Source organism: Ctenocephalides felis, unplaced genomic scaffold, assembly GCF_003426905.1.
Source record: "Ctenocephalides felis isolate EL2017-DRISC unplaced genomic scaffold, ASM342690v1 CF-g0.4_SCAFFOLD_03572, whole genome shotgun sequence".
NCBI classification, from domain to species: Eukaryota; Metazoa; Arthropoda; class Insecta; order Siphonaptera; family Pulicidae; genus Ctenocephalides; species Ctenocephalides felis.
In genome coordinates, this window is record NW_020539726.1 from 40,734,582 (window position 1) to 40,747,995 (window position 13,414).

The window sequence follows — 13,414 nt, forward strand, 5'->3', positions numbered from 1 at the left end:
GCACAAAACTGACAAACAATAGTTCTCGTCGAGATACATCGAATGGCTTTTAAATTTTTGAAATCGGCCCAGCCGTTTTCGAGAAAACGTCGATTTACGGCAAAAAAATCTGTTCACATACACACACACACACACACATACTTTTTCCAAATTTGGTCTCATTCGATTCAGAATGGCTTGAAACGTCGAGAAAACATAAAATTAGAGAATCGGATTTTTTTATGAAAACATAAACTTCTCCTTCGGGGAGATAATAACATTTCCCCTTTCCTTATTCAAAATTTATATTAATCAACATAAATATGCTAAATAAAATAATTTCTCCTTTACCTTTAACAAAGCATGAGTGACATGATTAGCCTGCTCCTTATCCCTAACACCTTGTACAGATCCTCCGCCTGTACAAGAACCACCTACAGTAATCCCTCCACCAATTATAGAAATTCCCATAGATGCTCCAGTCGAAGTAGTATTTGCCAGAACTGCTTCTCCACGCAAAACTAATTCCCTCAACCTTGAAGCACTCCATTCTAAAATACTGGCATGAGCTAAACGCAATTTGGTCTTTTGATGGGCTGTGACTCTATCTAAATCCTGGACAGCAGATCTAAAAAATATAAAGGATCCATTATTGGTCCATTACTATTTATTATTTTTATTAATGACATTTCTGATATTATTAACTGTCCACATTTATTATTTGCAGATGATCTAAAACTATATCTCAAAATGAATTCTATTGATGACTGCTTATTATTACAGTCTCAACTTGACTCTTTCCACTCTTGGTGTGTCTATAACAAATTGCATTTAAATATATCAAAGTGCAAGATTCTTAGTTTTTCACATAAGCGCGTTCCAATACTTTTTGATTATAAAATTTCTAACACCAGCATTGATAGATGTAATAAAATTTCAGATTTAGGAGTTCTATTTGATTCTGGTTTGTTTTTCATGGAACATATAACTGATATTTGTAATAGGGCACATAAATCTTTAGGTTTGATACTAAGAAATTGTAAACAATTTAAGTCTACCAATGCACTTCTTTGCATGTACTATTCTATTGTACGTTCAAAATTAGAATACGGTTCGATTATTTGGTATCCTCATCAAATCAACAACTCTGATGCGATAGAGAAGATTCAGCGAAAATTTCTGAAATATCTCTATTATAAAACATATAAAATTTACCCTGAACGTGGCTTTGACCATAACCAGTGCTGGATTTACAGTAGGGGCAATCGGGGCTACTGCCCAGGGCGGCAAATTTTGAGGGGCGGCAAAATTTGGATAGTGAAAAAAAATTCTATACAATATAATCAACTTTTTTTAACAACATTTTTTATTTCAAGAAATATAATTAACAAAACATAATACGATTGCAATGCAAAATTTGGGTTGAAATAAACGATAACTAAAATTTATTATTTTGCTTTGTCTCCCTCTCCGAACGTAAATTATCAAATTGGTTAATAAGTTATCAAATTTGGAAATTTGTCTAATATAAATTTATATCTTAAGATGTTCTTCAGTTCTCGGGCCCTCTTAAAATGACGTATTGTGCACTTCCAAGCTTATAGCGTCGAAAATAAATTTAAACTAGTTACTCATGGCATTGTGCCTTAAGACAAATTACTGAAGCATCCCGTACTAAAAATTACATTTTATAAAGAGCTTTAAATTTTATTGAAAAATGAAAAAAAGACTTCTAAAACACATTTTTTGTATTTTGAAATTTTTCTAAAACTATGAACTTTTTGCAAAGCAATCGCGCTGCGTAGCTGTTTCAGAGAAGAAATATCGAAACTAAATTACCATTTTTCGTAATTGCCTGTACCAAAAGCTAATCAGCACGTCTCCCCATCAATACAAATCTAATATTTTTTAATTATTCAAGTCGATTTCGAGAACACGGATCAACCGATTTATGATTCAATTCTTATTGATAAGGAGACGTGCTGATTAGTTATTGGTCAAGGCAGGTCCAACAGTTTTGAAGATACGGGCCAAAACGCCAAAAATGATAATTCAGTTTTTGAAAAAAGCGTCCAAAAACATTCAAAAAATTTTACAGAATAAATAACTGCTTAAATTTGTGGGGGGCAGGTTTAGCGGTTTTGATGATCCAATAAAAAAATTTGAAAAAGAAACATTTGACGGACAAAAGTGATCATAAGACATATGCACATTAAATTATCAGATATTTTAAAGATATTATAATAATAAGTATAAATTTTGTTTACATTTATATAAGTTCTGTAACATTGTTTATCCGTTAGATTGCGACGCGGCGCTTACGCGCTTCTATATTTTGTCATCAGCAGCTAAAGCAGCGCGATTGCTTTAAAAAAAGTTCGAAAGTTCATAAAATTTCAGGGATGGGGCGGCATTTTTGTCAGTGCCCCGGGGCGCCAAATTTCTAAATCCGGCCCTGACCATAACACTTTATTAAAAGAATTTGGTATTCCTTCCCTTGCCTCACGTCGATTTATTTGTACAATTATGTTCTTATTTAAACTTTGCAATAATTCTATAGACTGTCCTCTTATTCTTAATCAACTATCCTTTAATGTTCCGAGGCTATCTACGCGTTCACAATTAGTTTTCAATTATCCTACCCTTAAATCTAATTCTCTCTTAAATTCGCCAATTTTACTTATGTCCTCTAACCTTAACTTAATTAATAATGAAATAGATATTCACAACACTTCACCTAATCAAATATCTCATTATTTTATCTTATTCTGTTTATAAATAATATTGTTACATTCTGCATTATATGTAATTTTATGTTAAGCATTTTATGTTGATAACTATACATTGTAATTTTGTATATATTTTAATTGTTATTCATTATGTAAAATAATTGTATTTTTGAGTCCTCTTTGAGAAATCTGTGGGCTATATATTTAAATAAATAAATAAATAAATAAACTAAACTTAGTCACTCCTTAATAATAATAAATTTATTATATTATCTTCTATTTACCTGTTTCTCATTGCTTTGTGATATTGCAACAAAGTGTATTTCTGTTTTTGTTTATCAATATTTGATCCTGCAGCAGGTGCTATCAAGCCCAGCAAGCCTCCAAGAAGGGAATATCGTGCTGAAGGCAATAAAGTCTGTTCTGCATGAAGCAGACGTGATGTCATTTCATAACCAGATAAACGTAGTTGACAACGTTGTGTCTAAAATAATAATAAAACTAGTTGGTGTTGGTATTTTGCCTTGAGGCAAGTTACATGAACTTCCCGATATGTGTAAATAATGGATTTAATCAATAAAAATAAATTAATTTATGAGTGATTAAAAGTATTCCGAGTGGATTTATTACACATAATTGAAAACGAATGAATACGTTAAAAACAAATTTAAAAAAAATCAATAATTTTTATAATTGAACCAGTTTCCGTAGGACTATAATGGTTTAGTATGTTCATTAAGACCAAGTACTCTATCGTTATACCAAGTTTTAATACATTTACTAAAAGCCATCAGTTTTCATGACATTTTTGAATATACAGTAAAACTCCAATTATGCGAATTAATGGGGACCGGGGCCGATTCGGATAATCAAATATTCGGATAATCGGAGTTTTTTTTAAAAAAATTGCCATTGGAGAGAAAAAAAGTTACGTTTTGATATTGCACTATTCTTTTATTGAATTAAATGAAAGAAACATGACATTTTCACATGTTTTAAATATAAATAAAATGTACTTATGTACAAGTTTAGAAATAAAAATCATTGTTTTGTAAACATCTCCGTCAAATCAAAACAAACAATGTGCCTACACTGGCTTTGCTGGTGGAAGAATAATAGCGCACTTAGACTTTTTTTTGGACAATTTTTTTTCTGAAAGTGATTCGGATAATCGGCCATTCGGATAGTCGGAGTTCGGATAATTGGAGTTCTACTGTATTAATTTTGACTTCAAGAAATACAGTGGTACTATTCCCTCCATATTATAAATATCTAGTGTTACTAATTATATGTGATATCTTACAAATACAGCAATTTTTGGCTATAACTGAGTATTTCTAAGCTGCGAAATATTTTTCTTCGTCTCTGATACTGCTCTTTTTTTCAGAAAAGCTTCTAAACTTTTTAATAAATTCTACGAATCAATGGATATACAGGACCTCAACTTTTGAAGATGCTCCAAAACGAAGACGTAATATCAAGTTTCATCAAATCAAGACACAAAATTATTTTAGCATTCCTTCATTTGTATTTTATATAGTGGTTGTTTTGTTATTCAATTGTGAAGTTGTGAATTGTATATCTAATATGTACATATGCTAATACATCTAATACATCTAATATTTATAAGAATTATATAAACTGAATTGCAAAGTTGAATTGCAAAAGTAAATCGTCTACTTTTAATTTTAACAAATGTCAAAAAAACTAGTCATTTTCTCAAACTTTGATGAATTTTAAACTACTTGTCGTAAAGCCGTAATATTTCAGTAAGTTCTTTAAGACCATGATATATATCGCCACAAAAAGTTCCATAAAAATCGGCTTAAATTTTTTTTTGCAACAGTTAATTACAAGAAAACGGCTCTGTATATTTTCACCTAAAACTAATCAGTATCATTCCCAACTAATATCCTTCGAACAGTTTTTGATTTTTCAAAATCGATTCGGTAGTATGAGCTTAAATGTGGACGAAAAGTTTAACACTTTTTTCCAAACTATAAAGAAACGTCTCAGCAGATCGCCTCACAAAACTGACAAACGATAACCCTCATTGAGATACATCAAATCAATTTTAAATTTCTGAAATCGGTTCAGTTATTTCTGAGCAAACGTCGATAAAAGGTCTAATTTTGACAAACGGCAAAAAAACGATACTAATTTTTGCCGAATTTTTAAAATTAAACGACTTGTCGTAGGGCCGTAATATTTTAGTATGAACTAGTTTTTAAAATATTTTTTAAAAATACTTTGCGTCATGCAAAAAATTTGCAAAAAATATATTTGATGCTATGAAGTATTAACTAAAAACTAGTTTTGATTTTATAAACCTAACTATAATAGTTTTCGAAAAAAACGCACATTTAAAACTAAATGCAAACCAACTTAGTTGTAAAACCAGATACAAATATTACGCCAATTACTTTGGGTTGCGATAAAAGATAAGGTAAAATGTTTCTGAAAAATGTTAAATTTAGCACATTTTGAAAAACAATGTGTGAGCTAATAGATATTTTGAGTTTTATTTATAAAACTAGTATAAATTTGAAGAAAAACTATTTAAAACAAAAATTGTTCTAGCATCTTTCGACAAAAACATTGTCGTATGGTTGTAATATTAACTAAATTCTTATTAACATAGTTACAATCCTTTTCAAAATCGATTCAAAATTGCAGGCTAAAACGTGGACGAAAATTTTTTCATTTTTCTGCGATTTACAAAAAGACGGCCCGGCCGTTCGTCGCATAAAACTCAGAAACGCTAGTCCTAAATGCGATACATCGAATGGCTTTTAAATTTTTGAAATCGGTTCAGCCCTTAAGGAGAAAACGTCGATTTACGGCAAAAAATCTATTCACACACACATTAGGTTGTCAAATATCTCCCTTCCGCTTTTTTGCTATTGGTTTATAATACAAAAAGGCGGAAGGGAGATATTTGACAACCTTATACATACACACATAATTTTCCCTTAAATTTGGTCTCATTCGATTCAGAATGGCTGGAAACGCCCAGGAGAAAATATAAAATTAGCGAGTCGGATTTTTTGATGAAAACATAAACTTCTCCTTCGTTAAGTTAAATATAAATCTCTTTAAGTTGTTTTTATCTTACCTGACAGTACATGGCCCTCCTCAAGCTCTCGACATCATTATAACACTCCAACAAAACAAAATCAACAGCTCCATTGAGCACCTTGCCATAACTAACATCAGCCATAGTTTTGTCGGTGATATCATTTATCAAATCATCAATCTGCACGTCCTCCTGCAAACTATCAACCTTCTTATCCTCACTGCCTTCCTCAGAATCACCTAAAATCATCTGGTTATCCCCGAATATCTCATTCGACTTGTTATCTCCAATCTGTGATTGTAATATCGTAGCATTAACCAAGTCTTCAAGTCTTGTTTTAACCAATCCATCACCATTAACACTCTTTTGTTTCCTCGATTCCCTTATGATCCTTTGCACCGTGTTTTTGAATTTGGTCTTTTTGTATAAGAAATTTAACTTTTCGTAAGCTGCCAACTCGCAACTGACTGCTGGACGTATTTCATATAAAAGAAAACGACATTTTTCGAGAAGAGGCAAACAGACTTCTTTGTAACTTCTGTTGAGTTGCTGCCGAATTTTGATGAGGTTCCATTTGGTTTGGTGGACTGCACGAAGGACGTCCATGAGCGGCCTGGTGAAACGGGCTTGGGAGGTTGTGATTTCTGGAAAATGATATAAAATGTCAACATTTATTTGTGCACATATATGTTATACTAGATGACGCGACAGACGTTGCCCTGTACCAATGTCTACATTTTTTTAATATAATATACTAACATTTACAGTTTACCTAAAAATAGAAATTATTGTCATGTAAATTACTCTTCACGCCAAAATGCATATACTCGTACTTTTATAATAGAGCGATGTTAAATGTAGAACTGCTTTAAATAAAATGATGAGTCTCAATTCCCACACTATATTGGAATTGAAGTCTTTTAAACGGTATTACATAACCATAACAATAACACTGGTACTTCACGTTGGATTAAATAAATTAATTTTTTATTATTTAAGATATCCAAAATTGCATCTTAAACTTCTCCTAATTGTATGTATTCATCTTCACTTTCCCATTTGTTGTTATAAAGTGAAATTTTTACGAATTTTAAAAATATTGTGTATATATATAAATAAAAAACAATAATGTAAAAAAAAGATTAGTGAAAAAGGCAAAGAAATTATATATTGAAAACAAAACTATATTGAAAATTTAATATCCGAATCTTGTGTTGGCGCCCCCTAAGGCGTGCGCTCGTACTTTTTGCATGCATCGCATTAAAGGTAGAGCCGACCCTGATTAATACTTAATTTCATTGTTTAAGTGAATTAATTTGTCATATCCCATTCATATGTAAATCATTCAATCTGCCATACATATACTGTATTTTATATTATTTTAATGGCACAAAAAGAATTTTCAGAAGCGCGCCCAACCAGGCTAAAACGAAAAATTCCCAATGATCTCATAAATAGCCATTTGTAAACGCTAACATTAATATTATTATTATTATCTTATTTCTAATATTGTTCTTTTGTTATATTTTATTGTTTTTATAGTATTATTTTATTATTCAGAAATTTTATTTATTTTATTTTTATTATTATTTGCTTTTATTTTATATTAAATCTTCATACTACGGATATCATTTTAATGTAAATTCTATCCTTTGTACTCTTATTTATTTAAATTTATGTTATTATTATTACCATTATTGCTAGATGTTATATTATTTAACAGTTGAAATAAATATTGTAATTAAAAAAAATAATATATTATTTTAATTTCTGGCACATCTCAGCTGCTTTTTGGAAATAATAATGTAGACATTTCATTTTTCTTATTCATAATCATAAATTTATTATACGTATTCTAATATTGTCTAGGTTAATAAGTAAATTGAAATTTTTGGCAGATGATAGTTTTCATTTATATTGCACATAAATCCCAGTACTTTATAATCACATACATCCTAGAAAATTTCCTTGACAAACTTCAGAAAGATTGATCAAAATCCGAATAATCGTTTAGATGGAGTATACAGCGAGTGCCTGGTAATTTAATATGAACTTTATATAATAGCAATAAAGCTCAAATTGATTCTACGTTTTAATTAGAAAACGTTTGTATGTGAAATAAGAAAGGGCTGTTTTTAGTGTTTTCCCGGCAATTATTCGAACTTTTCTCGCCGTAAGAACCATCCTTGGACTTCAACGAACATTTAAAAAAAAGAATTGGCCGAATCGGTCCAGGCTTTGTTGAGTTATGCACTTGCCAACACATTTTGCGATTGATTTTTATATATAAGATAAGATTACCTTTGTCAACCATGGCGACAGCCAAAGCACCTAAGCCCTGGTGCTTGATGAGAACAGCTTGCAGACAACGTGCTAATTCCTGGACAGGATGATCTGGTGGAAAATCTTGATGACAAACTAAACCGTGTGCTTTACAATGACGATCTACGAGTGCCAACCAGACAGACACCAAGGGCTCCTGGATAGAAAACAAAAGTAAAACTAGTGGTGCATGGGGTCATCCCTTAAGGCAAATTGCTGGAACTTCCCGTACCGTAATGAAATATTCGAGAAATTTTAAACGTTTTCAAATATATTATTATACAAATACTGTGACTTTCATTGTTTTTGCTATCTTGTTTGTTATATCTGAGCGAATCAAATGTAAATCATAAATCACCAGAATTTATCTCCAGAACATTAACAATCGTCATTTCATTTCGAATTCACTTTCAATTTCAAAAAAAAAGTTGCCCAAATAGTTACACAAAATTGAAAAAGTGCTCCCGTATAGTCATAGTCTAAACGCATTTGCAAATAATACTGTGCGACATTTTCACTTATACTGTGCTTAACTTGGCGGCATTTTCACATTTTTCAATAGTTTTCACAAAATTGCAAAAGTACACCAGTACAATAAACAGTCTAAACGCACTTGGGTAAACATTTGTACCAGAGTGGCGCTTAGAATATGCTTAGTCTGATTTGTATTTATAAAAAAAATTATTGTATGTTTACAAAAAAAATGTTTTTTTTTAATTTGATTTTTTTGACAATTTGATTTTTTTTCAAAATTTAATTTTTTTTTAAAGTTCTATTTCATTGAATTTTTGGAAAAACAATTTTTTAAATTTCTTGAGAATTTGGAAATTTTTGAAATTATTCGATTTTTTTTTAATTTCGAAATATTCTCAATTTTTTGTAAAATTTTGATATATATGAAGTTTTTCAAAATTGAGTTTTTTTTTTGAAAATGATAAAAAAATTTGAAATTTGAATTTTTTTGAATTGATTTTTTTTTGAAATTTAGGATTTTTTTGAAAATTTTCAAATTACAAAATTTTCTGTAAATGCAATTTTTGTCGTCTACTCTAACAAAATTAAATTAATCTAATCGAATTATCCGTTCTCTCAAAAACTGCATGACCATTTTTACACCCTCCATTCGCGCTCGTTATCTCCGAAACGGCTTGACGTGCCTTTTGCAAAAACACCTCGCGATCGAGTACGAACCCAATATTTTTTCAATCATACAAATCGGCTATTCCATACTGTCGAAATATCGAGGACATTTCTTTGAATCATATAGAATTTAAAAATTAAAAATTGGTACTGAACCCAAAAAAATTACACGAAATGTGTACACAATATTAAAATGTTTATGAAATATCTGATAATTATTTTTATTGAGAGCCCATAACCGCTGGATCTGTCAATACAAATAAAATGTTTTTTGAATTATCAAATCGGACGCTCCGTTCTCTCAAAAACTGAATTTTCTGCACTTTTTGCTACGTATGTTCGAAATGGCTAGACCTGCTTATGCCAAAAACTAATCAGCACGTCTCCTTATCAATACGAATCGAATGTTTTTTAAATTATTCAAATCGATTAACCGATTAAAAATGGAGCTCTCGATAAAATGATCCGCTAAAACTCGAAAACGGCTAAACCGATTTGGCCAGTCTAATATATATATATATATATATATATATATATATATATATATATATATAGTATATTTAAAATATATATTATTACCGTTAGTCTGCTCTCCTGCAAAGCCTGCAGCAGCGCTTCTCCTCTCTTCTCCAAGCTTTCGACCTGCCATCTCTTCTTCATAAAGGATCTCAATTTAGGATTATCATTGAAAATGCTAGGAGCATCACCAGCAGGAGCTGCAAGTGGTTGAATTTGTGCAGGAGGTGTTGATACAATTCCTGCAGGCGGTTGTGTGGGCGTGGAACCTGCTGTGGAGGCGCCGCAGCTGCGAGCTTCTGCTTTTTCCTCGTCGAAGGGATTTGTTGGCTGCAGAATCTAGAGGATAATAGATTTTGGTTATATAATGATCACGTGCTACGTAGTTGACTGTAGAATCCGATTAGTATGACGCCGGATATATTGACAACCGCTTAATATGACGTAACCGCACTAGGAAATTTGGTTTCCGTATAAAATTCCTTAAAAAAACAGCTGTCTAGTCGGATATATTGACATCGCTTACATTGACATGTCGCTTATAATGACCCATTTTTGCAAAAAAATATGTCCAATTATAATGACCGACATGATTTTACATGACGTGGCCAAGTCTACGAAAGCAATTGCTAGTCTTTTGTGCACAATAGCACCAGGGACTGTTTTTACAATAAAATTATGTAAAGAAATCAATCAAAATTACTGATTACTTACATAAAAAACACATTTGTATGTTTATGGGTAGGGTAACTAATTATTAATGGCCCACCACGGATATCTCATAAACAAATAAAATTAGATTTTTTTTAACAATTATATTTGATAGTAGAGGGCAAAAATGTATAAATTCATAACCAGCCATCACCTTTATTCTTATGACTTTGCTAGTGCGATAAAAAGGACCAGCTGAACCTTTACTTTGGCAAAAGTGTAAGCAATAAAATAGTGAAGTTTAAAAAAAGCTATTTCACAAGAGATTAATTGAATAAATTGTTATTCCGGCTCTTCTGATGAATATTTCTGACCAATAGCAGATCAATGTAATATACTGTGTTGTCTTTGTAACAAATGTACCCACAGAATTAATATTTTGCATTGGTTCAATAATGTAGCGCAAAATGCCTTTAAAATTTAATAGAAGAAATTGCATCTGTTCGCCCTCTGGTTGTTCCACTTTACCCCGTATGTAAAAAATAGTAAAATATATAATATTTATAAAATTAGGAATTATGTACGTATGTATGTAAGTTTTTCTGAACATAGTTCGATAGATGCTCTTTGATGTATGTTATGTGTTGTTCATTGGGTTTAGACAGTATAATTACCGTAAGTCAAATTGGACCGTTGTGCCCCGCCCTACCCTATGTCAATTTTATTTTATATTAATTTTAATGTGTCATTTTTTATTTTTAATTAAAACGTTTGTATAGGCTTTTCTTTTAAATTACTGAAACATGTAACATATTTACATATTAAAAAGTTTTTCTTTAGTACGCTTTTAATGACGACCGGTTAGGATGACAAGATTTCGGCGTTCCTTCGATGTCATACTAAGCGGATTCTACTGTATATATTTAAACTATATATTTGTACCTGTAATCCGCCTCGAAGCATCACACTTTTTAAAGCCTCCTGACAGGATAGTTCTACAGGCTGCAAGGATAAACTGATGGAGAGTCGATTAGCCTACAAATGAAAAGGACACAATATTAAATTAGAACATTGAAAGAAGTTTCAGATATCTTGTATATAGAAATGGAGCTCTCGATCAAAACTCGAGAAAGGCTAAACCGATTTGGCCAGTCTTAGTCTTGAAAAACTCGTGCTAATCAGGAGGTTGTTGGAAAGGTGAGATATTATTTCAAAATTGCGTAGAAACTTTACATTTTTAATTTGAAAATTGTTGTAGAAGCGTAATTTGAATAAAACAATGAACGGTGGCTAATACGTCAAATGTCCAACGTTTCTGACATATGATGTTCAATTACGTTTAATAGGAATAGGTTTTACGTGAATATTATTTAATTATGATTAAATTCTAGTAAGTAGTTTTGTTCGTAGTTATATTTGTATACAAAAGCGTTGCAAAAATGTAGCAAATGTTAATATGAAAATGCACTTTTTGGCGTTGTAGCACTCTATTTGTGCAAATCATATTTTTCTCAAACGCGGTGCTCTGAAAGATCTCATTTGTATAATTATATACTCATTGGTATTTATAAAACATGTTCTAGGTTATATTATTTTTTATATATGTTATTTAAATTCAGAACCTAAATTTGGTATCGATCGAAGGGACATTTTGTCGAATAACATTTTCCCAGTTATAATTTCCCAGAATTTATCGAAGAATAGATAGTAATATATGAAGGTTCGGGGTTAAAAAGGTCAACCACCGATGTGTCAAAAACCAGTAAAGTTAAGCATCGTTCAACAACAATATTTGAAAGTAGAGGGAAAAGGGTGTATAACCAGCTATAACCTTGATTCTCATGACTTTGCTATCGGGAGATAAACGGTAATGTTTGCAAATCCATAATAAAAGTATTTTCTTCCGTTGGTAGTTTTTAGCATTAGTTAAAAATGTAATTATTTTGTAAAATACCTTCAAAATTAAAATAAGACAACCTGTTGGCGGTTCCAAGTTACTCCGCCTATAGGGTAAAAAGTCTAGATAACAAATTTTTGAAAGACATCAAAAAAGCACATTTCTACAATGATAAAGCAGCTGGCAGTTTTACTGCACATAGTCAGATAATTGTTCGTATGAAATTTATTTGTTGTAATATAATTGGTTTGGTTTTCACAATATAGTTTATATTTACTCAAAATCGAATTGGACCTTTGTGCCTCTCCCTGCTCTACATATATACTTTTTGTTAAATTTACTTTAATTCATCGAATGTTACTTGAAACTTTTCAAAAAGCAGGTCAAAGAAGAAATACTTAATTCATTTTCTATCTCACCTCGCAGAAATTTGAAAAATTTGTATAAGCTCAGTATCATTTACAATTATACACAAAAACCAGAATCCAAGAAAAATATGAAAAACTTGAAACGTAATCAATAAGTCGAAAGACCAAAAAAGACTTGGATTGGATTATGCCATGTTTTCTATAGAAAGTGTATAAAACTTCCAGACAAAATATAGACAAACTAATGGGGTTTATTGTTTTTATAATACCTCATCGTATATAGCATTCAAACGACACATCCTTATACACTTGAAGTGTTAATATTTTTGATTCTCTAGAAATTGTTTAGAAAATACCTTACTTAGCAAAACAGCGTTTGCAGGGTCAGCTAGTAAAATATAAAAATAGAAGTAATAATATGTTTCTACCTGTAATCCTAATAAATAACACAAGGTCCTTTCGCTATCAGCAGCTGTCGATTTAGTAACCCTCTTCCATTCAGCACACTCCTCTTCCTGGTCCAAAGAATTCTGGTGCTCTGAATCGCCATCTCCATTCCTATTTCCATTACTTCGACCTGGTTCAAATAACCAGCCCACACTGGCACGTTGAATTAATAACTCTTTGAATCTGATATGGGCTGCAGTTTCTGGTGAACTCGGAAGATGGATGTCGGATGTAGAGGTGAGAGAACGCACCAGGTCAGCCCTTGAAGAAGAAAATGGATGATTAATTA

At 31.3% G+C, this 13,414-nt stretch overlaps 1 protein-coding gene across 1 annotated transcript in view; it reads right to left on the minus strand.

Moving 5' to 3' along the window:
* The window catches only part of LOC113388490 (probable E3 ubiquitin-protein ligase HERC2), a 12,606-nt gene extending 1,295 nt beyond the window's left edge, over positions 1–11,311 (minus strand). The window contains exons 1-6 of the mRNA XM_026625865.1: positions 11,285–11,311; positions 9,826–10,101; positions 8,086–8,263; positions 5,824–6,428; positions 2,993–3,192; positions 331–607 (exon numbers count right to left, since the gene is read on the minus strand). Of these exons, the coding sequence (XP_026481650.1) occupies positions 331–607; positions 2,993–3,192; positions 5,824–6,428; positions 8,086–8,263; positions 9,826–10,101; positions 11,285–11,311 (1,563 nt within the window). The remainder of the gene's footprint in view (positions 1–330; positions 608–2,992; positions 3,193–5,823; positions 6,429–8,085; positions 8,264–9,825; positions 10,102–11,284) is intronic.
* Positions 11,312–13,414: the final 2,103 nt, after the last annotated feature.